Source organism: Ovis aries, chromosome 4, assembly GCF_016772045.2.
Source record: "Ovis aries strain OAR_USU_Benz2616 breed Rambouillet chromosome 4, ARS-UI_Ramb_v3.0, whole genome shotgun sequence".
Lineage (NCBI taxonomy): Eukaryota > Metazoa > Chordata > Mammalia > Artiodactyla > Bovidae > Ovis > Ovis aries.
Window position 1 is genome coordinate 30,064,397 of NC_056057.1, and position 24,385 is coordinate 30,088,781.

Consider the following 24,385-nt stretch of genomic DNA (forward strand, 5'->3'; position numbering starts at 1 on the left):
TGGCGCTCAGCCTTCTTCACAGTCCAACTCTCACATCCATACATGACTACTGGAAAACGATAGCCTTGACTAGATGGACCTTAGTCGGCAAAGTAATATCTCTGCTTTTGAATATGCTATCTAGGTTGGTCATAACTTTCCTTCCAAGGAGTAAGCATATATGACTATTGCTTCATGGGAACATCGTGTTTTGAAACTGTCATTTACATTCCTATGAGATCCTTAAGGGTAGAAACTATGTGGCCTAATAATTTAGCGTTTCCAAAGTGGCATATGATGTTACTTAATGAAAGTTATATAAATGAATTTTTTAAATGTCTGACAAATATATTTCCCTTTTACCTGAGGTACTAAATTATTTGTAGTAGCTTCTTGTTCAAGTAGTAGCTGGCATACAGCAAGAACTCAGTGATACTTGTGAATGATAAAATGAATATATAAATGCATTTCAAGACTTTTCATAATCTGATTCCATATAAATATGCACCATTCACTCTAGTAAAACTAGTTACTTCTCTATTCTTAGTTAATCTACAACTTCGGTAAACCTTTAAGCCTTTACTAATTCTCATTTTCTCACTAGGAATACCTAGAGTCCATTTTTTATGGACCATCAGAACACCTGTTCGATGAAACTTCCATTTGTGACTTTGATTTTTTTTTTCTCCTGTCTGGACAAACATGTCCTAAAGACCGCTCCATGAAAAAGCAGTTCTGCAAAATATTTATGTTACATGAGAAAACAGTTTTGTAATTAAGTAAATGTTAGAGAATGCGGCAGTTATTGTAATAATGCTAAATTATTTCTGAACTGCAGGGGTATACATTTTGAGTCTCTATGTGGAAGAAACCATATGAAGAGTTTATCAAATTCATTTGCCCTAAGAACCATTTTCATTTTAAAATCTTTTGGGACTAGGTTCTGTGGTCTATACTTTAAAGTTTAAGTCAGCATGTAACTTGGGTACTCACACACACGCATGCACATACAAATACATATCATTTTAGGTATATATGTTTTAGCTGCTTTAGTTAGTTGCTTATATTTTTTCTTGTGTTTTAACTTTTTTATTCATGTAATGACTCATCGTCCATTGATACCTATAAGATTTTTAAATACTTCTTGATTGCTAAGCCACTGTTCAGTTCAATTCAGTTCAGTCACTCAGTCATGTCCGACTCTTTGTGACCCCATGAATCACAGCACGCCAGGCCTCCCTGTCCATCACCAACTCCCAGAGTTCACTCAGACTCACGTCCGTTGAGTCGGTGATGCCATCTGTACATAGTAAGATGCCACTGTACATAGTTGTAATTTACTGAATGCTATTGGTATGCTTTCTAGGACCTTCTACCCCTCTTGCCTGGCACTATTGCTGGTGAAATAGAATCAAAGGCTGCAAACCTCAATAATCTGGTTGTAGAAGCCTATCAGGTATGTATACATTGTACACATTTTTTTTCAAATAAACTTTTAACCCCAATTTCTATAGCAAGGTACAAACTAATGCTTTATCATCTTGAGAGGAGTGATGGAAAAACATCAGATTAGGAATTAGGAACCTGATGTAGCCCTGGCTCTACCACTAACTAGTTACAGAACCTTAGTAAAGTCATTTCAGCTTTCTGTGTTTGACTATGTCCTTTGACACAGTTTACTAAATTCAGGTTGAGCTAGAGACCACTAAATTTCCTTCCTTATTAAATGTTCAGAGAGTCACCAAGTCACAGCCATAGAATATACTTTATTACCAAGAAATATCATAATTTCCAGTGCCATAAAGATAATGAATCCACTGTGTTACTTAAACAGCAACTTTCCAGAAAAAAATGTACTAAGATATGGAGACTGCTGGGAGAATTTTGTTGGGGTCTCCTAGATCATCACTAGGTTGTTCAGTTGTTTGATTCAAAGAATTACCTTAAGTAATTCTCTTAATTACTTTAAGAGATATACTATTTTATTGAGATGACAGTTGTACGCTGTTCCCAGGTTGTGAAGAGTAGGTGCTAAGTACAAAGTTAAAGAAATATCTGCTCTCTCAACCTAGGTCATTCCTGGATAGAATAATCTCTTTTAGGACACTGTAGAAACAATAACTGTCATTGTACTACCACTACGAACTAGTTATTTTCCATACATGACCTCATTCAATCCATTCAACTGACCTATAAGGCAGGTATTAGTACTCCCTTTGTGTATTTGTAGAATTTCAAAGAAGCTAAGCAAATTAACCAAAGGTCAAACAGCTAACAAGCAAAAGAAGCAGAACCAGAACCTAGGTTTTCCTAAATTCTAGCTTTCAGGTGCTTCCTTCTGTATTATACAGTCTGTTTTCTTTTTTCTTTTTTTTACATAGTGTTCAAAGATATGCTTGGTTCTATCTTGAATTTACGTGCCATTGACAAACTCTCACTTCTTCAAATGCTCTTATTGACTTCCTGACACAGTAGAGTTGAATGGTATTAACAGTAGCCCAAATATTGTTAGAAATCTCAGGCTTCTCATTTTCTTCATGGAACATCTGCTTTCAACTCAGGTACAAAAGAAAAAGATAGAAGGGGATACAGGATAGAAAGTGAAGGACTTGTTTAAACTTTCTTTCCTTAAAAGGAAAACAAATCTTGCAAGGTCTTTTGTTTCTTTGTTTTGCCAAGGAAGTATTCTATGTCTTAAGACTATGTTGGATGAAATAGGAAAAGCATCTTTAATGACAATTTCTTTCTCACTGTTACCAAAAAGAGAGCACTAATAGGACTAGAGGGACATCTTATCAAGGAAAATCAAACCTGTGTATAACTCATTTCCATCAGTAATTTGTTCCCAAGGATAATCAAAATAAGAAAGGATCTTACAGTATTAGAAGTCACCCTATTTTTCATAATATGAACCCACAAATTACCCCTTAGAAAAAATAGAAGTTGATAAAATTTCCTACATATCAAATTACACCCGTGGGAAAGGAAACAATAGCTTTATTTTTATGTCTTTGTTAGGTTAGGTATGTGATGCATTATCTAATTGTAGTTCTGATTAACCTTAAACAATTTTGAAAATACTAACAAAATCAACAAAAACTCTCACTAACCAATATCGTTAAGCTGGGATTCTGTTATAATTTTATATGTCTGTACTTTAAAGTTTTTTCTGAAAATTCATTTCGTCTTCACAGTCCACAAGAAACCACATTCATAATTCATTGAAGAAAAAAACTAATATTTTATTCTACTTTGTAATTCTTTGCATTTCATTTTTAAGACTTTTGTAAAATTACATACAAATTTAGTACATGGTGAATGTGATTGCATTTTATTTTTTATCCTTTACATTGCCATCAAAATTAAAACTATATAAAAATTAAAACTAAATAAAAACTATATAAATTAAAACTATATTAAAACTATAATAAAGTATATAATTAATCTTAATTTAACTGAAATAAAAAATAAATTATATTGAATAACAGGAATTATACTTCACAAAAAGTAAATTCTCTCTGCACCTGTTAGATATTAAAAGGCAACCTTAAGACTGTCTGAAACTTGGGGAGGGAGGGGGAAGAGGTTTCGGGATGGTGGACACATGTATACCCGTGGCAGATTCATGCCAATGTATGGCAAAAACAACCACAATATTGTAAATTAATTAGCCTCCAACTAAAATAAATAAATTCATTGAAAAAAAAAAGACTGTCTGAAACAATTTCTTAATCTCAAAACTGGGTAAAATTTTAGGTATTTGTCTTCATATCATGCTTGAAAAAACACTGATATAACTAGCTTAAGGTTTTAAGGGAAACAGAATTTCAAACGGCAAAAAGAACACTGATGGTATTCTGGTATTTCCTTCTGATTTGTCAAATCATCACCATATCAACACCATTAGTGGCTCAGTGGTAAAGACTCCACCTGTAACACAAGAGATACAGGTTCAATCCCTGGGCTGGGAAGATCCTCTGGAGAAGGAAATGGCAGCCCACACCAGTATTCTTGCCTGGAGAATCCCCATGGACAGAGGAGCCTGCTGGGCTACAGTCCATCAGGTGATAAGGAGTCAGACATGACTGAGCAGGAGAAGTTTCTATTTTTTCCTAAAACTGTTTAATTAAGTGATTACAATGTATGGATTCTCTGGTTGATAAAAAATGTGACTGATATAGTCTTACCTAATTCAAATAGAATTTACTAATTTGAGGAAGTTATCTTACTCTAAAGATTTACTATCATAATTCCATGATCAGTTATTAATCTCTTTGTTGACTATACAGTTGAAAAAGAAAAATTACTCAAGTAAAGAATTAGAACCCATGGGGATATCTTTTTCCTTCATACCATGTTCCTCACTCTCTTTTCTTACATATTTCATCTTTTCCCTTTCCTTTTGTTTACAAAAATAAGGATTTTTGCATGTGGTAGACTCTTAGTTTTATCAGATGAAATTCACACAGATCTGCAGAATATATTTAATATAGCTGTAACTTTTGGAACTGAGATGGGAAGAAATTAGGATGTGCTTGATACACATAATCAGAATAACTGGCAATATATACATGTTTTTTGAATGACTGTGTATATATAAGTGAATAAATGAGTGAATGATTTTCTGCCCAGTAAGAGGCCCTATTTCAGTATTAAGAATTGAAACAATAAGCAAGCTCCAGGGATTTGGCCAAAATTCTAGGCCATTCTTGGAGAATTTACAGGGCCATAACTGGCAGGTATTTCTTATACCTACAGTATAGAAATGGCCTCCACAAAATTTACCTTTCAATTCTGTATCAATAAGACATTTTAGTTTCCATGATAGTCTGAAGTATCTGAAACTGAAATGTTTCTTTAATAGCAGTACATGTCAGAAGTGTGTTCCAGATTTTAAGCTGTTAAGATTTATGCTATGATGTATCATATTGTGTATGTATTCTCAATGCTTTCTTCAAATTTTATCACAAAATATAAATATTATTGGATTAAAATGATTATTTCTGTAACACAGGCTGAGTGAGAAATGTCTCTGAAGTGATCAAAATGCAGTCATGGAAATACGTGAAAAAAATAGAGCAATTTAAACACAGATAATCTAATTCTTTAGTATTTTTTATGTATTTCAAATGTAGCTAGGTCATTATGTGGAAATAGTTTTTAATCAAGATTTTATAAAGACAGACTCTTTGATTTAGTTAAAAAGTTAAATCTAGAATGATATGATAAACTTGACTTTGTTTAGTTGCTTACATTTGAAACTGCTATAGTATACAACTAAAAAATGTCATCTCTGCAGAAACTCATTTCAGAAGTGAAAGTTCAGGTGGAAAACCAGGTAAAAGGCATCTACTTTAACATTACTGCCATTTGTCCAGATGGGACCAGAAAGCCAGGCACAGACGGATGCGGAAATGTGACAAGCAATGATGAAGTATGTGGGTGTGCATTTTTCCGATTTAAAGTAAATTAACTTGTTTGGCATGCTTTCTCACAGAAAACTCAAACCATTATGAAAACTTTGCTTACTACTGACCTTAAGAATCTCATTTACACTTCAAAGTAACTTTCATTGTCTATTCCTAAAGTTCCTACCAGTTGTAACTCCATTGACTGTTCTCTCAAATTCTCTAGTACTTATTTTAAAATAAATATGCATCATATTAAATACTTACTTAATAATAATAACTTTATTATTATTGATGACACAGCCAGTATATGTTAGGAAATCACATCTCCTCGAACAAGAAGTGTCTGTTCTTATGATGATGATAATACCTTTTTGTTTCAAATCTGAAAATTTTCAGAGTAAATGTGAAAGCTGAGGGTAAAAGCAATACAGAAGAATGGGAGTGATGGAGCTGTTGATAAGGATTAAGAATTATAAACTTCTCTGGTGGCTCAGACGCTAAAGCGTCTGTCTACAACGTGAGAGACCTGGGTTCGATCCCTGGGTTGGGAAGATTCCCTGGAGAAGGAAATGGCAACCCACTCCAGTACTCTTGCCTTGAAAATCCCATGGACGGAATCTTTCACTTTATGATTGTCCCAGGACACTTATATTATCTCAATACAATGATCTAGGAAGTAGGGAAATTTGTTAAGGACAGCAACAATAAAAAGAAGTGTCATCATTTAACTAAAAAGGAATGAAATATGGAAAAGAGATTCAGATTATAGCAGCATGAGGAAATAGGACCATGGGAGATAAGGATTCTCCCAGGACTGGCACAAGAGAGAGTAAACACACAGAAATATACTTTAAAAAGAAATTCTTGTAGAACAAAGTGATTTTCAGTGAGTCATTTACCTCAGTGAGGCATCAGTTGCTTCATTTTTAAATAAATAACTTGAACTAGAATATTTCTAATCACTCTTCCATCCATCTCTAAGCTTCTATGATGTTATTATTTTAATATCATGCTATACAGAAAGAGCTATTGAAAGATTAAAAATCCTACTGTTCTGTTAATAAGATTGAATAAAGGAGAATCTTCCTTTCTTTCTGATTAGAATATACTTTTCCCTCTTGGGAAGTTTAGAATCTGCAGACAGTATAGTTGCTCCAACAAACTGTATATTTGAAATTAATTATTTCAAATTCAAGTTCTGTTGGCTTCTCTATAATCACTCCTTGAATTTTGTCCAAAAGACATTTTATACCAGTTTACAAAAAATATATTTTCTTTACACTGAATATAGAGAAACATAATGCAGTTATTACTTTTTGAGAAAGGATCAGCTTCTTAGAAGAAGCTCTTTCTTTCAAAATCAATTTTGGCAGAATGGTTTAGCTTATTTCTTTTTCTTTGTCTACATCCTTTTTTTTCCCGTCACTTTCAACCAAGTGGTATAAACAGTTTGACTGTCAAGAAGAGTCATTTGACCTCTTAATTATAGAAATCCCAGGTTTTGCTCTACTTAATTTTGGCAGTGACCACATTATCTTACAATCTGTTACTCCTTAATATTTTAAAGAGAGAAAAACATTTCAAGTCTGACATAAATTGTACTGATTTTAATATTATGAGACTAATTCTAATTCTGCATGGATATAGATAACATATAAACCTAAATTTAGATCTTTCTTATTGTGTGTGTATGTTTGTGCTTGTGTGTGTATGTATTTGTGTTAGGCTTTTTGGTTGGGATGGATATCTATAATCTATATACATAAGAAAGGAAATCTCTATATTTTCATATATATATACATATATATATACATATATATATACATATATATATATCCATCCATATCTATTTACCTAATCTATCTCCATCCCAACCAAAAAGCTTAGCACAAATTATTCTTAAATTGTAATATATCTCAGTCTAACATGGAAGAAAACTATAAATCTTGTTTGCCAAATTACCTGAAGATTATAAGATGAGTTAACAAATATAAATACACACACTAAGCCAATTGTGTTGTGGAGAAAAAACTGAGAAGAATTTGGCAAGAGAAAGCAATTATGTAGTTTCATGGGGGAAACCAATTCCTTCCAGGCCAGATCATTATTGCAGACTAACATCTCCACTGAGAAAAATGTATGACCTTGTACTGAGATCTTAGGACTTTTAAGTTGAGAGTCCTAAATCTTTTTCCCTTGAGTAACATCAGGGAAAGCTCCATGTTTTCCTCTTAACATTATGTATAAACTAAAATTTAACTCCAAAACTTTACTTGGGCTCTAGGAAAACAAAAACAAAATAAAAATTGTTCATTTGACAATTGTTCATTTCAGGGTTTTAAACCAGTAGAGCAGAAGCCCTTGACTTTAGTTTATTTGATCTATCTCTAGTGCCAAATATTTGCCATAACTCCACAAGTTAAGGACTGTACTAGAAAATAGTCTTTTCTCTCTCAAGTTTGCTAAGAAATCATCTGAGGATATAAATGAACGATTAGAAGTAGATACCTTTCAAATAGGTTTGAATCCATGTCCATTTAATGGTGCATGATAGGCAAGTCTCAGTCATTGTATCCTTTAACTCTCCAGTTCCTTAATAAGGAAATGAAATTAAAAGGTAATGTTATATCTACATATGAAAAAAGAATGCATGTGTAATTTATAAATATTAATTTCTTATAGATGGTATAGTATTGACTTAAAATATCATTAACATATATAATATTAGTAACAAAAACAATCAAAGTATATAAATGTATTTTCTTCCCTCTCACCCACAAATTTAGGTTCTTTTCAATGTAACAGTTACAATGGAAAAATGTGATGTCACAGGAGGAAAGAGCTATGCAATCATCAAACCTATTGGTTTCAATGAAACCACTAAAATTCATATACACAGAAACTGCAGCTGTCAGTGTGATGACAGCAGAGGACCTAAAAGAAAGTGTGTAGAAGAAACTTTTCTAGATGCCAAGTGCTTCCAGTGTGATGAGAATAAATGTCATATTGATGAGGATACATTTCCTTCTGAAAGTTGCAAGTCACACAAGGATCAACCTGTTTGCAGTGGTAGAGGAGTTTGCATTTGTGGGAAATGTTTATGTCACAAAATTAAGTTTGGAAAAGTGTATGGAAAATACTGTGAAAAGGATGACTTCTCTTGTCCATATCATCATGGAAATCTGTGTGCTGGTGAGTATAAATATGTACATACAGTTATTTATATAGTTGTATATTAAGCTAGCATATATGTTAAAGTATCTTTAAATCACATCTTTATAATTACCAACCCTGAATCTGAATTTGATATTTAAACTTTCAAAGTCTGTGAAATTAGGACATAGCCACAAATACACTGCACATGATTCTGGTATTTATAGTTTAAATTATTTCGTACAGGAAATACTTAATTAAAACCTAAAATTAATTCTTATTTACAAGTATGCCATGACCTTGTAAAGACATATACCAGAAAAGGGAATTACTGACAATGTCTGACAGATTTTCTATAATCTGGGTATTCTTCTAGAAGACTCTGATTTATCCTCATAAATGGTCACTCCCTTCATCTTGTTCAGAGGATAGTTAGCTATAAAAATATACTTTCAATTCACTGTAAAATTCTTAATGTGTTATTAGAGATGGCATTATAAATCTATAGTAATATAAACCTGTCTACTTTATTTTTGGAACAACACCAGCAACAGAATTGTCAAAGGACAGTACTCTTCAAGAAAATACAGGTTTCATAAGAAATGAAGATTAGTCCCAGAGGCCACATACAGACCGAAATTTAAAATGAAATAATTTCAAACAAAAAATATCAAAAGTATGTTTTGGCTAATTCAGTTTACTGCCACCTAGAGGTTAAATTCTAGAAAATATATGCAACATTTGAAAATAGATGCAAAATACTTTTTAAATTAATTTTTCTATGGTAGTGAACTAAATCTATTTATTGTTAAAGTACCTTTTAATGTTTGCATTTTGGTAAGTAAATGTTAAATTATTGATAACATGAAATATTTCATTGTAATAAGCTTTAGGAAAGTAATAAACATACAAAATAAGTTTTTATTCTTGTATAAATTAAAAATGTGCCCTAAATATGGGATGGAAAATTTCCTTTCTATCTTATACACATAATATTTTATATTCTAAACATTTATTCAGCTGTACTTGGCATCTAGGTAGAAAGGGTTATAGATGACTTTAGAATAAACCCACAATTATTGTCTAAGTTTTTTAGAGCTAAAACTGCTTGGGACAGGGAAGAGAAAGAATTCTGAGGTCATCATTTCCTACAGCTGTCAAGCTCTCAATGAAGTCTGGAATATTGAGACACTGAGAACCCCAGTCTCTGTTAACAGTAAAATATTAAAAATCAATGTACTGGTCCTTCTACATGACTATGATAACTACTGTTCCACAGGCAATTGAGAATCTGCTTTGAATTATTTGTATATAAATTATAACCACAAACTGTAGGCTGACAAGTATTTTCTTCACTAAGGTCCTTTGAAAATAATAAGACATGTTCACAGATCTGCGGGATATTATTAGGCATGCAGCCCATATACAGAGAATCGAGTCTGGCAGACATTTGCTTGGCCTGGATATCATTAATTTTACAGTTAACAAATTGAGCTGATCCAACAGTAGAGGCTATGGAACAGTTACACTGTGAGGTGCTCCACAATAAAAGGAGAGAGGACATAAGCCAGAAATTGAGGGAACAGAGAAAAGGAAGGGGAGGAGGAGGGAGGGAGAAGAGAGCAAGGAAAAAAGGAAGGAAGGAAACATCTTTGGTTAGATAAACTTGAAAAACATTATACAGCCCTGAAAATGTACCCTCTCTTGAAAATTTCTAGTTCATATTACCATATTAAATTTTGGCTACTTTCTACAGGCTAAAACTCACTTAACTAAGTATAATCAGTGTTCTTCCTCAACTCCAACATGCACAAACATACCACCCCGATTTCTCTCTTGCTTTCTCTCATTTACCACCTAATAACATTTCACAACATACCTTATTAAGACATGCACCACTAACCTGCTACATAATGTGCTGAAGATGTGAAAGGACTACTTCAGCTTCCCTGGAGATCTCCTTTAATCAAGGCACTAGCAGAACTGAAGCTCTTAGAAGACTTTGCCCAATGGACATTCAAAGTTATCCCAGGCCCTTAGCAATATTGAATGACTAGGAGAGAAAATTATAGAAGCTATTCATAAAATACTCCTTTCTTTCAAATTCCAAATCAGACAACATTACTTCAGCCTCTGTTACTTCTTTGTATCGGTGTCTTTTGACTTTAGAACTGAATATCCAGTGACCTTCAAGTAGCTGGGCAGCCACTGCAGCGGGGCAGAATTCACAATTGTCAGCACAATAGATTAGCATGGGGAGATTATCTACAATAGGACAGCTTTAAAAATAGTCACTCCTAAGTCCTGGGATTGTCTATGTCAGACAAATAGAAAATGATGCTGTTTCCATTCACTTGACTGTCAGTGTGTTTCCATGGGATGGAAGGGAAATTCATGTTTGGAAATGCTTCACAAAGTCAGTGGTCTCGGTAACTTAGATCTCGGAGTATCTTTGTTGCAGGGCATGGAGAGTGTGAGGCGGGCAGATGCCAGTGCTTCAGGGGCTGGGAAGGGGATCGCTGCCAGTGCCCATCTGCATCTGCCCAGCTCTGTGTCAGTCCAAAGGGCCAAGTGTGTAGTGGGAGAGGCACATGTGTATGTGGCAGGTGCGAGTGCACTGATCCCAGGAGCATCGGCCGTTTCTGTGAACACTGTCCCACATGTCACACAGGCTGCAGTGAAAACTGGTATGTGTTTTCTGGTTCCAAACCTATGTAAAGCAGTACTTCATTTAGCCATGTTGAATCTTTGCTATTTTGCCTACCTTAACCAAAAAGTTGCTGGATCTTCTCCAGACAAATTATCATCATGCTAAAAAAGAACCGAATGAGGAATTTAGGAATTAGAAGACTTAGACTCCAATCTTGGGTCATGCATGAGAATTTATCTAGGTATTCACTGCCTTTTTGAAACAGTTTTTAAAAAAAAAAAAAAGAATAATATTCAGTGTTGATAAAGATTCAGTGGGGCTGTCCCCCCAGCTTTCTTGAGATGTAATTGATGTATAATCTTGTGTAAATTTAAGATGTACAATGTTATGATTTAGGAGCTGGCTGCTTCCCAGCTTACTATTAATTAGCTTTATGATCTAGGACAAAATTGTTTAAATTATCTGCACCTTAGTTTCATGATATCAAAAATGCAGATAGTAATAATGCTGTGCTATAATTCTGTGAAATAATTAAATTAGATGTTCATGTAAAAAAGCCCTAAACTTTTGTACTTGGCACACAGTAATCATAGAATAAATGTTACCTATTATTATTGTTTTATTTTTATTCTTTTAAAGATAAAAGAGTAGTAGCTATGAAGCACTCTAGAAAGAAGTGATGGATAAGTAAAAGGTTACATTAAATAATGGCAGCATTGTTGTTGTGCCAGTAATTAAGTGCTCAAAGACAACTACTCAAAATATCACTACGGCTTACAATTTGTTTTATTCATTTTTTTAAAGATATACTCCAGTTTTCACAATTATGCATAAGAGGTTATATAACTCAGCAGGGAGATAATGATGGAGGTATTTCTAGTCAACTCAATCAAAATTTGAACTGTATATTCATTGCAAAATTTTTCTAGTAGTATCATAATATTCATCTTCTAAAACAGCTGTGCTAGCTGGTTTTGCTTTTGATTTTATAGTAAGACTATCTTATTCATTTCCTAGAAATTTTATTTTCAATACAAAAAATATCATTATGTTGATTTTATACATTACAATATTTTAAGTGGCTAGAATGTAATTTTGCTTGGTATTAAATTCACCCAAGATTACAAATAAATGTCACATGTTTCTTTCCCAGTTTAACAAGTCTGCTGTCCTGAAAAACTACCCTATTTTGTCATTTTATTGTTTACAGAAAATACTACAAGCTACAACCTTTCAAAGAATTAAATGTTTTCACTTCTGTTTCCCCCTTACAGGAATTGTATGCAATGCCTTCACCCTCACAATCTGTCTCAAGCTATACTTGATCGGTGTAAAACTTCATGTGCTCTCAAGGAACAGCATTATGCGGACCAAACATCAGGTAAACAAAAGTTTAATAATCAAAGTCCTGATGCGGACCAAACATCAGGTAAACAAAAGTTTAATAATCAAAGTCCTGAAGAGTATCTGTAGAGAACCATGTTCCCCCTAAAAGCTCAATCCTAAAAACAGAAATAACTGCTTCAATGTTTAGTCTCCCAGAAATGGTACTCTATAAAACCGGTTGAGGATATTTGCCATGGTATGACTAAACTGTTAGATCTCTCATCTCAGCTACCCAGCTAAATTCACATGCTATGCAACTCCATGGAATTACACCAAAGAGATTTTCTTGAAAGACCTCATGAGCCAAGAATAGGCGTTTCCTATGTTAAGTCCATTTCACCTTTAAAGATAAGGTCTATGGAGCCATAGTTATCCTTCACAACCCAAACCTGCTTCCAGTCATAAGCTTCCTCATGTGAAACTAACATTTACTTTCATGTTTCAGGTGATGCAAAAAAAAAAAAAAAATAAATCTAAATAGTAATGATCTGCTTTTGAGAAGTACATAACTTCAAAAGGCAATTCCTTCCTTCAAAAGGCAATAATTTTCATTCTGATGCAAATATAATCTAGAGTCGAATGAGGGCTTCCCAGGTGGCCCTAAGTGGTAAAGAATCTTCCTGCCAATGCAGGAGATGCAAGAGATATGGGTTCCATCCCTGGGTTGGGAAGATCCCCTGGAGTAAGAAATGGCAACCAGCTCCAGTATTCTTTCCTGGAAAATTCCATGGACAGAGGAGCCTGGTAGGCTACAGCCCATGCGGCTGCAGAAAGTCAGACACAACAAAGCAGAGTACAGCTTTTTTTCCAGGGTGAATAAATATAAAGATGGCACAATGGAAATGGTATGGAAATTTTAGTCTGAAGACCTTAGCTTAAGCATGTTTATTGATACTCTTACTAGTAGCTAAACAGTATTAACCATCTTACAAAATTTCCCTGAGCCTCAGTTTTCTCATCTATAAAATGGAAATAATATCAACCTCAAAGAGTTGTGTGAATTAAGCCAGGGAACATTAAAAAAAATTAAAAGATGATATATGAATGAAAGAAGCATGTGAACTCTGTCTTCAAAGACCATTTTGGACAAAAGTTCACTAGAACCTAAATGCCAGTGCCCTTCTTTTGTTTAGGTTTAAGATGTTAAACTATATAAGAATTTGAAATCAAGCCTGATATTATGTATTCACTGAGAACATTCCTACTGCTACTGTTATTTCTGGTCTCTCTTCCAACCTGTAAGAATAATTCTAGGTCTTAGAGAGATTGCACAGAAAGAATAAACTTTCTCCAGAGTTTTGTTTCCTCTCCCCTCATATCCATACTAACCTTAGCCCATAATAAATTTAGATTTGAAAAGAGCCCATGTGCTGCCAGATGGGGCTGTAACAATCACACCCCAAAACAAGTGCCTTTTCTAATAAATAGAGCACTGATTGTCAACATGTAATTTATTATGTTAAGTAAATAAACCTATTTTGACCTAAGTGTGGCTAACAAAATGTATTCCCTTAAAGCTCCTTAGGAAAATCCCTTGCTTGACCTAAACTAAGAAAAGAGGCATGGCTGGAGCTAAATTTTTGGTTCTCCAAAATTAAAAATTTTTAAATGCATACAGATTTGACTCCTGAAAAGGTCTTCCATCCTAAACCATTAGAAATATTTATAAAATGTATTAGTATTAATAGCTAGAGGGCTCCCCTCCCCTTCACAACTCTTGTGCAAGGAGAAGAAAAAGGGCATTTGTTAACCACCTCTATTATCTATCCACTTGATCACACTTAAAGGGTTATTTTGCTTTTCCTGGCTAAACTCCTACTAGGCAAGAAGCCAGAAAGTGAGATCAAGCCACGTGCCCCCTTAGCTGATTACTATTCTAAGTCGGCCAAGGGAAATGAAAGGCGTGCATGTCACGAACCTGGGCACTACCAAAGGTAACACCTTTTAATAGAGCATCTTGGATTCTCTCTATGTATGAGACTATAACATGGAGGACTCACACTTGGATTTGGTGCTTCTACTCCAGTTAGTGGTCCTCCAGTCTCCTTTTAGTGTTTCTTTCAAGGAACCTTAACATTGTAACAAAAAAAAAAAAAAAAAAAAACAACTGGCTCTAAGTCTTCCCACTTGGAGATGAGCCCTTGCCCTTTTTACTAAATTCTTGGCTGTTTAAGAGCATGCTTGGTCATCCAAGGGAATTCAAACAGAAATCACTCATGACTGGGTGACTGCTTTTCTAAGTCTTGGCAGGTCCCCTCCTGAAAGGCCTTCTCAAGGAGACTTTCAGACAGTTAGATGAAGTCCCCAAAGTCTGGAGAATGTGCAGAAAAACACATGGCACTTTAGGCTGGGAGGTAATTCTGTGAGTGTGGGGCAGCTGATGAATTCTGTGGAATACTTGTGTATTATGCAACCATGTTCCTCTTAGATTAGGGTAATACCTCTGGCAGCCACAGAGGCTGTAGACTTTCCAACTAGAGCTTGCCAAAGGTCTAGTGCTAAAACAGAGACCTAGCATGCCCCTCTTAATACAGCATTTCCTTTTCCAGCTAGTAATTATCTGCTCTTGAAAAAACAAAAAGTGGTATTTTTAGAAGCAGAATATGATAGATTTAGTTAACAGACAAGTAAAAAATAAATTAATAAAAATTGAGGAAAGAGATTTGGGTATTGTCCCAAACTGTACACTCCCATTTCCTGGAGAAGCTACGTGTAATAATAATGAAAACTTACACTACAGTTTCAAAGGAAATATTTATTCATCTATTAGAGTAGTACTGATTTTAGCTTCTGCAGATGTTTACTTTATTTTCCATTACTGATGTGTAACAAATGAGGAGTAAGCATAACAAGAAAAACATATGTTAATGCACAGAGCTGTTAAATAATTCTTAAATCCTATTTTCTACTTAGTGATCCACATCATACCACAAAAACTGTCCTTCTCTCTGTCATGGTTGAAATCATATTTAGTTAAGGATTTGGAAATATTCTAGTTAGTACAAGAATCAAGCTGGAAAGAAATAATCTTATTGAATACCTCAATTGTGGCTATTCTCTGAAGGAGAGTTTTCTGGTGAAAATACTTGAATAATAAATGTGTAATAATTAGTTTACTTTTGAATCAGCAACAATGGAAGTCCTTTGTTTTGAAGATGTAGATTTGCCAACATCTCTGATTCTCTTAATTGAGATGATAAACATTATTTATTTCTAATATTACTGTTAGAATCCTTTGATTTACTCATTCCAGTTTTTAAAACCATGTATTTATTTGCTTCTTTACAGAATGCTTCTCTAGTCCAAGCTACTTGAGAATATTTTTCATCATTTTCATAGTCACATTCTTGATTGGGTTGCTTAAAGTCCTGATCATTAGACAGGTGATACTACAATGGAATAATAATAAAATTAAGTCCTCGGCAGATTACAGGGTGTCAGCCTCAAAAAAGGTCAGTGGATTCTAAAAATGAATTACTATCAGTGTGTTATTGTCTACTTTCAATATTTAGGCCCTTAATTAATGATAACATTTCTTCCTTATCAAGGACAAGTTGATTCTGCAAAGCGTTTGCACGAGAGCAGTAACCTACCGCCGTGAAAAGCCTGAAGAGATAAAAATGGACATTAGCAAATTAAATGCTCATGAGACTTTCAGGTGCAACTTCTAAAATGATTTTTTTAAAAGTACCTTATGGGAAACTGGATTTTAAATAATTGCTCCTAAAATTTACTATTTTAGAAGTCACAGGAGGAGACAGATGTGCTAGATCATGCCAGTTGCTGGTTGTCTACTCAGAAGAAGGCTGACAAGCATCCTCATCATCATGTGACTCACACTGCTGCTGAATTTTTCAGAGAAAAATGTGTCTTACTACTGTTTGATACTAGTGTCATTGTAGCACTTTACTGTAATATATAACTTATTTAGATCAGCATAGAATGTAGATTATCTGAAGAGCACTGACTACACTTTACAGGTACCCACCATTTGTACACTTCCCAGAGAGACAATGCTGTGAGATAGTTTTGGCATTGTGTCACTACAAGGATACAGTAATCCCTGCACCAAACATGCAGACAAACAAATAATGTAGTTATACTAATGTTGCCAAACACTTCAACAACTGGCAGCAGTGAACAGACAAGACCAGATAGATGAATAAATGATTAGTGTTTCATTCGTTCAAGAGACAAACAGATAAAACCTTAATCTTGAGGGATATTGCTTTTGAAATAGTAGTTTTATGCATGTGTGTTTCTTTGACAAGATGGATACTAATTCTAACATTCTTTCCTCTTTGCCTTTATATTTTGGTTTTCTTTCTTACAGGATAAGTTTATATATGTCACAGATGACTGGATTAATAAGTGCTAAGTTACTACTGCCATAAAAAATAATAATAATACAATGTCACTTTATTAGAATATTTTTCAAAGTTCAGTGTTTAATAAGGGACACTTCAAGTAACATCAAAATCTGAACAGCTTCATTGTTTGCTGATGTAGAGTTTTAGATCTTCTTACCTGGTAAACTGGATGGATTATTTCACCACTTCATTTGTCTAATCATCAGGTTGAAATTCACAAAATATTTAGAAACTCTGCCTCAAGCAAAGTGCCACACTTTTGAATGTGTTTTCTCTAATATTTATTCAAAGCAGATAGTAATATTTTTCAAATTAAAACTAAATTAAGCTATATTACCTTTTCCCTTTGAAGCAGTCTAAGGACATTCTTTCCCTGAATCACCTCAATCCAACTCACCAGAATTCTAAAAATACACAATTAGAGAAGAATAGACAATATCTTTAGAAATAAGCTAATTCATCCTTGTGGTTATAAAGGGGAACTGAGGCTCAGAAAGTTCAAATGATTTTTCAAAAACCCCTCAGTGACCAAGTGGCAGCACTTAAAGAGAACTATTTTATTGCCAGGCCAGTGCTCACTGAACAATGTCATACTACCTCTTGAATCTTTAAAATAGTCAATTGGCAAGTATTTGTAAATGTGATTTACTGAAGTCTTAAGTGAATGAGCATGAGACAATTCTAAAACAAAGCAGAAAAAAGTAATTCAAACCAAACTGCCCATGGTTGGAGTACAGTCTTTCTGCTAATCAGCTTCTAAGAGACTGCAAAATGTCCTAACTAGTGGAGAAGGCAATGGCACCCCACTCCATTACTCTTGCCTAGAAAACCCCATGGACGGAAGAGCCTGGTGGGCTGCAGTCCATGGGGTCGCTAAGTGTCAGACACGACTGAGCGACTTCACTTTCATTTTTCACTTTCATGCATTGGAGAAGGAAATGGCAACCCACTCCAGTGTTCTTGCCTGGAGAATCCCAGGGATGGGGGAGCCTGGTGGGCTGCCGTCTCTGGGGTCACACAGTCAGACACGACTGAAGCGACTTAGCAGCAGCAGCAGCAGCAGAGGGAAGTCCATTCACACAGGCTGTGTGAACAGCATTTCCCCTGGGGTCGTGCAGTGCTCAGTCCAAGAGCTTGATACAGAGGTGAACTTTTATCTTTCATAACAGGAACTTCATCACAACTACCATATCCTTACAGATTTATTCACTCTGATTTTATTGGCTAGAAGTCAAATAGTCCTGTGTACAGCACAGAGCTTTGCCTATGACAACAAAGGAAGTTATTTTAAATTCCTTTTAAATGTCCTTTTACAATCAGCTTCACCAATTTTCTGTCTTCCAGCACTTGAGTTAATCCAAGTGCCAGATATCTACATTTCGATGAAGACTATATCCCATACACCCTAAAGAAGATTCAAAAATGTTTAATAAGTTGTTCTAGAGCCAAAAAACACAGTAGTTCCATCAGCTGTCCCCTGAAGCCAGGCAATTACGATGCTAAGTTGAGCAGTATTTCCTTCCCCAAATGAGTGATCAGCGGCATTGACATAATTCAGTATTGTGACTCACTTATGCAAAATACCTTTGATCACCAAGGATAACATAAAAATTGTTTTAGCAGCTTGCCTGTCACACACTGCATCCTTTTAAAAAAGGAAATAAATGAATACCTGTCAGCCTCCAAAGGAAAAAGTGGAAAATATCCATTCATTGAAATACTGAAAACTTTGACACATTTAAAATTTTTTAAACATTACAAGGTTCATTAACTAATGTCTATGTGGGCGGAATTATCCAAAAGAGGATAATACAATGAAATCCTTAAAATAAAGGGATGAATATTTGGACACTCTCATTAGTTTGCACTAATTTATAATGAAACAAGGCTCTTCTCATAGGAAGGGACAAGCTTCCTGATAGGCAGTTGGTGATTGCAGTTATGTTTGTGATGTCTTGTCCTTTCCTTTTTTATTTAAAGATCTAATTCTTAAAGATTTTAAGCTTATATTTACTTGAATAATTGATATTTTCCTTGTGAGAAGATAATTAATATTTGATTAGTTAGAATTAATGAAAAGTTAAGGGAAAACAGGGTATTCTTAGATTAAATAATTTATGTAAACAAAGCCTATTTCAACTAATATGATCACAGGAGCCTTTTGAGATTCACTGATATTAAACACAAGTAATGAAACTTTAAATGGTTAATGAAGTTAAGAACTTGAACAATTCTTTTGGTACGACAGCATTTCTGTGCCCTAAAGTATGTCATGATTTAGAAATAGGCCATATATACACTACAATATAACTGTATGAATTTTACTTCTCTGAGGATATCTTTATACTGCAATATGTGTGGATTTATAAGCATCTTTTTTTAATTTATTAATATTTATGTACAGACATTCTCTGAAAGACTCAAAAATTCACTAAAAATCTGATTATGCCCTAAACGTTCAATTTAGTTTGGTTTAAACAAATACAAAAATCTAAGATTACGTAGAATAGATTTCTCTAGAGGAAAATTTGTGAAAACTCAAAATTAAAATTAGTGGGTGCATCAGATGCAATACTCTACTAAAGAATAAATTTCAAACATTTTGAATATAGACTTAATCGCTATTAAAAGATATTCTTATGCATGACAATGGACATCCATACAATGTTGAAAATTATGATGGATTATGAAATTTTTTCTCCATAGAACTATATTCCTATGATACCCTTATAGTAAGTTAAACTCAATGGCTTTTCCTTCCTTTTCTTACTCCTATTTTTTTTTCTACTCACTTTTCCTAAGAGATTACCCCAAAACTTCAAGTTTTATTAACCTAATTGTGAAAAATAACTGCCTATAATAATATAATGAAGTTCTTCATTTCCAAACATCTCTTAATGATTTTAAAAGTCATTTGAATCTATGTACCTAAACAAAGACCCATTAAAACTGAGAATTTTAAATGTTTACAACTGTTCATGCTTATTTCAATTTTAAGGGATTTGAGATCCATATATTTTAATAAAAGTATCTAATGAAATACAGGTACTTGGGAGTTCAATCTTGTTCATATTATATTGTTTTATTTACTCTTAACATTTAATTTACAACTATCCTTATTTATACTGACCTTAAGAACTCCACTTAATGCAATGCAAGCTGAGACATATTTTCAAATAAATATGAAACTAGCATTCTTTCAGATCATTCCCTTTTTTTCTTATAATTCTTCAATGGCCAATTTATTATGGGTTATACATGTTCATATTTCATTAGGTCTAAGACATCTACTTTTCAATTTAACATCTCTGAAATATATCTTGCAATGATTATTGGCCTGTAAGATGCAGTTTTATAGTTTTACTTAAGTGAATAGTACACGAATTCATCTTTAATTAAATGTTCACGGGTATAGAGACATTCATTTCTATATAAATATTTAAGAACACACGTATGATACACGTGAAGTCAGTTTTCAGTACATCTGAATCACATTACCACTTAACATGGAGCCTAACCATCTGATTATGAGTTTAGATCCTGCAGACCTTTAAGTTATAAAAGCTCTTTCAACCGTCTATTTATACTTTATGCTTCAACAAACCCTAACCTAACTGACAAGAATGAGTGAATTTCTCCCAGGTTTGTTAACAAATGTTTATTCTTTCTATTACTCTAAAGAATACTTTCATGTGATCATCTCACTCTTAAACAGAATTAACTGGAAAAATATTACATAAAATCATCACATTTAGATTTTGCAATTTTAAGATTTTGAAGCATTTTATGTGTCTTATGTCAATGACAGGAGAAAAGTATCATACAACCAAGCAGTGTTGTAAGGGAATTTTCCCTTAAAGTCCTCCTCCATTTGTATTTTTCTATATCCTTTCTGTTCTTTTGTTTGATTTTTCCCTTTGGCTTTCATAAATTCACCTTAAGCCCATGTAATGACTCATAAAACTGCATATTTAAATTATTTGACTTACATGAAACAACTGTTCAGCTATCTGGGCAGCTGTCAATGAAATACCTGAGAGCAACAACACTACTCCTTTATCTGCCTGGATTTCTTTCCACAGAAACTTACCTTCATAAACTAACTCTACTAATCAGGCTTCTAAGCTCCATAACCTATTTCAGTTAAAATCATCTATCCAACACTTAAAAAAAAAAATGTCGTCATCAAGGATGGAAATGTATGATTTGTGTAAAAAATCTTTACTAACTTTACACTGTACCACAGATAAATGTGATTTTTATAACAATTCCATACAATGACAAATATGGCACATAGATTTTCTTTAAAATACTGAATATAAAATAATTTTAATTCTAAATTATAATAAAATATAAATTTGCACATATTAATATAGAAATTCTTTTTGTATATATTTAACATAAGTTTAAAACTATTTTACATTTACCAGTTACTTCATTAAAGTTTTTTAAATCTGTAAAAAATTAGTAATGTTTTTAAATTATCAGTAATATAACCTATGTGTTTCATTTAACAACTCCTGCCTCTGTAGAAAACATTTTAATATAGAGTGTATTTTTAAAGTATTTGAAATCAAAATAGTTCTAAGAAAGAAACAAATTCTCAGTAAACAAATTTCTTACTATTTCTGACTTTGAATTATACAGAAATCTAAATTGCCTTAAATGACATAGAAAATTGGGAATACAATAATTTCACTTAGATACTATGAGCCTGTTCATATAATTCTGATTGACTACTAACTTTGGTTTATATATTTATTAAAAAGCTGATACTGTAGTTTGTTGTGAGATGTTTATTTTTCTAACAGAGCTTATTAATAGTTATGACAAGGCATTTAATTAATGCATCATTTTGTTTAAAAGTAGGTGTTAACCAATATGAAATTCTATGTTTCAAAATAAAAATGTGAAGATCTAAGAATGCACAGGATGTTTCTTTATTTATCATTGTGTGCTACATGACCCTCAGCACTGCCAGGAAATAGCACATTGTCACACAAGGAAAGGTAGTAACATTCATATATTGTCATTGGTAGAGGACATTATATAATTCCAAAAAGCTCCTATTACTGGAAAACTGTAGAGTCAATGATAAAGATGTAAGGTCATTCTCACTGATCTGTTTTCCTTCCATAGCTGCCTAATGGTGAAAGCAGAAGAAATATCCTAATTACAAAGAACTGAAAAATTAGCTAAAGAACAAATTGGGCTTTTTTTTTTTTTTTTAGCAACCAAAGGCTTCTACCATCACCTTGATACAAACATAACATGTTCATAATCTTTAACAGCACATGCTCCAGAGCCACATTTAAACAAGTGAAATTTATGGGATACCCTTGTATTGTGACTTTTCTTTGTTTAATCTGGTGGAGAAGGCTCTATTTATAATAGCCAGGACGTGGAAACAACCTAAGTGTCCATCAGCAGAGGAATGAATAAAAACGATGTGGTACATATACAATGGAACATTTGAGTGTGTGGGGGTGTATGTGTGCTTGGTTGCTCGGTCATGTCCAACTCTTTGGAACCCCATGGATAGTCTCCTCTGTCTATGAGATTTCCCAGGCAAGAATACTAAACAGGTTGCCATTTCCTTCTCCAGGAGATCTTTCTAACCCAGAGATCAAATCCACATCTCTTGCATCTCCCGCACTGGCAAGTGGATTCTTTACCACTGTACCACCTAGGAAGACCCAGAATGGTATATTACTCAGCCATATAAAGGAAAAAAATGGCTCATTTATAGACACATAGATGGACTTGGAGACTGTCATATACAGTGAAGTAAGTCAGAAAAAGAAAAAAAAAACAGATACTAACACATATATGTAGAATCTGAAAAAAAATGTTACAGATGATCTTACTTACAAAGCAGAAATACAGTCACAGAGGTAGAGAAGAAACCTATGGATACCAACTGGGGGAACAAGAATGGGATGAATTGGGAGACTGAGACCGACATGTATACATTATTGATACTATGTATAAAATAGATGGGCTTTCCTGGTGGCTCAGATGGTCTCAGACAGTAAAGAATCCACCTACAATGAGGGAGAACTGGGTTTGATCCCTGGGTTGGGAATATCCTCTGGAGAGGGAGATGGCAACCCACTCCAGTATACTTGCCTGGAGAATCCCCATGGACAGAGGAGCCTGGCAGGCTACGGTCCATAGGGTCACAAACAGCTGGACACAACTGAGCGACTAAGCACACATATAAAATAGACAGCCAATGAGATGATACTGTATAGCCCAGGAAACTCTACTCAATGCTCTGTGGTGACCTAGTGAAAGCAAAAGTGTTAGTCACTCAGTCGTGTCCAGCTCTTTGTAACCCTATAGACTGTAGCTCACCAGGCTCCTCTATCCATGGAAATCTCCAGACAAGAATACTACAGTGGGTACCATTCCCTTCTCCAGGGGTTCTTACTGACCCAGGGATCGAACCAAGATCTCCCACATTGTAGGCAGATTTTTTAAAGTCTGAGTACCAGGGAAGCCCTAAATCAGAAAGAAATCCAAAAAGAGGGGATGCATTTGAACTGTGCTCCTGGAAAAGACTCTTGACAGTCTTTTGGACTACAAGGAGATCAAATCAGTCAGTCCTAAAAGGAAATGAAAACCCTGACTATTCATTGGAAAGACTGATGCTGAAGCTCCAATACTTTGGCCACCTGATATGAAGAGCTGACTTACTGGAAAAGACCCTGATGCTGGGAAAGATTGAGGGCAAGAGGAGAAGTGGGTGACAGAAGATGAGATGGTTGGACAGTACCATTGACTCATCGGACATGAATTTGAGCAAGCTCTGGGAGATACTGAAGGACAGGGAAGTGTGGCATGCTGCACTCCAGGGGGTCACAAAAAGCCGGATGCAACCAAATGACACAGGTATATGTATGGTTGATTCACTTGGCTGTACACTGAAAACTAATACAACATAGTAAAGCAACTATATTCCAATAATCTTTTAAATAAAAAATAATAAAAGAAAGTAAAGCAGATGAGGGAATACATTGACAGCTAAATAAGTTATGTACACAAATTCCCTATCTTTAAAAAGTTGTAAGAGTTTAAAGAAAAGGGTAAGTGTAGCATGAAAGTGAAAGTCGCTCAGCCGTGTCTAGCTCTTTGTGACCCCATGGACTATACAGTCCGTGGAATTCTCCAAGCCAGAATACTGAAGTGCCTAGCCTTTCCCTTCTCCAGGGGATCTTCTCAACTCAGGGATCAAACCCAGGTCTCCTGCATTGCAGGCAGATTCTTTACCAGCTGAGCCATCAGGGAAGCCCAAGAATACTGGCATGGGTAGCCTATCCCTTCTCCAGCGGATCTTTCCACCCCGAGAATCAAAACAGGGTCTCCTGCATTGCAGGCAGATCCTTTACCAGCTGAGCTACTCGGGAAGCATGTGTAGCACAGACAGACAGGTT

The 24,385-nt window shown here is 34.4% G+C and overlaps 1 protein-coding gene across 6 annotated transcripts in view; it reads left to right on the forward strand.

Moving 5' to 3' along the window:
* The window catches only part of ITGB8 (integrin subunit beta 8), a 96,449-nt gene extending 74,572 nt beyond the window's left edge, over positions 1-21,877 (forward strand). For 2 of the 6 annotated variants that reach the window (XM_060414962.1, XM_060414965.1), the window contains 8 exons: positions 1,346-1,435; positions 5,279-5,413; positions 8,177-8,582; positions 11,005-11,230; positions 12,468-12,622; positions 15,868-16,031; positions 16,128-16,237; positions 16,322-21,877. In XM_060414962.1, coding sequence (XP_060270945.1) covers positions 1,346-1,435; positions 5,279-5,413; positions 8,177-8,582; positions 11,005-11,230; positions 12,468-12,622; positions 15,868-16,031; positions 16,128-16,237; positions 16,322-16,349 — 1,314 coding nt within the window. In that variant the 3' untranslated portion in view covers positions 16,350-21,877. Of the gene's footprint in view, positions 1-1,345; positions 1,436-5,278; positions 5,414-8,176; positions 8,583-11,004; positions 11,231-12,467; positions 12,623-15,867; positions 16,032-16,127 lie in introns of all 6 variants that reach the window. The other 4 variants (XM_027968503.3, XM_027968504.3, XM_060414963.1 and 1 more) reach the window with 4 other exon arrangements.
* The last annotated feature ends 2,508 nt before the right edge of the window (positions 21,878-24,385 follow it).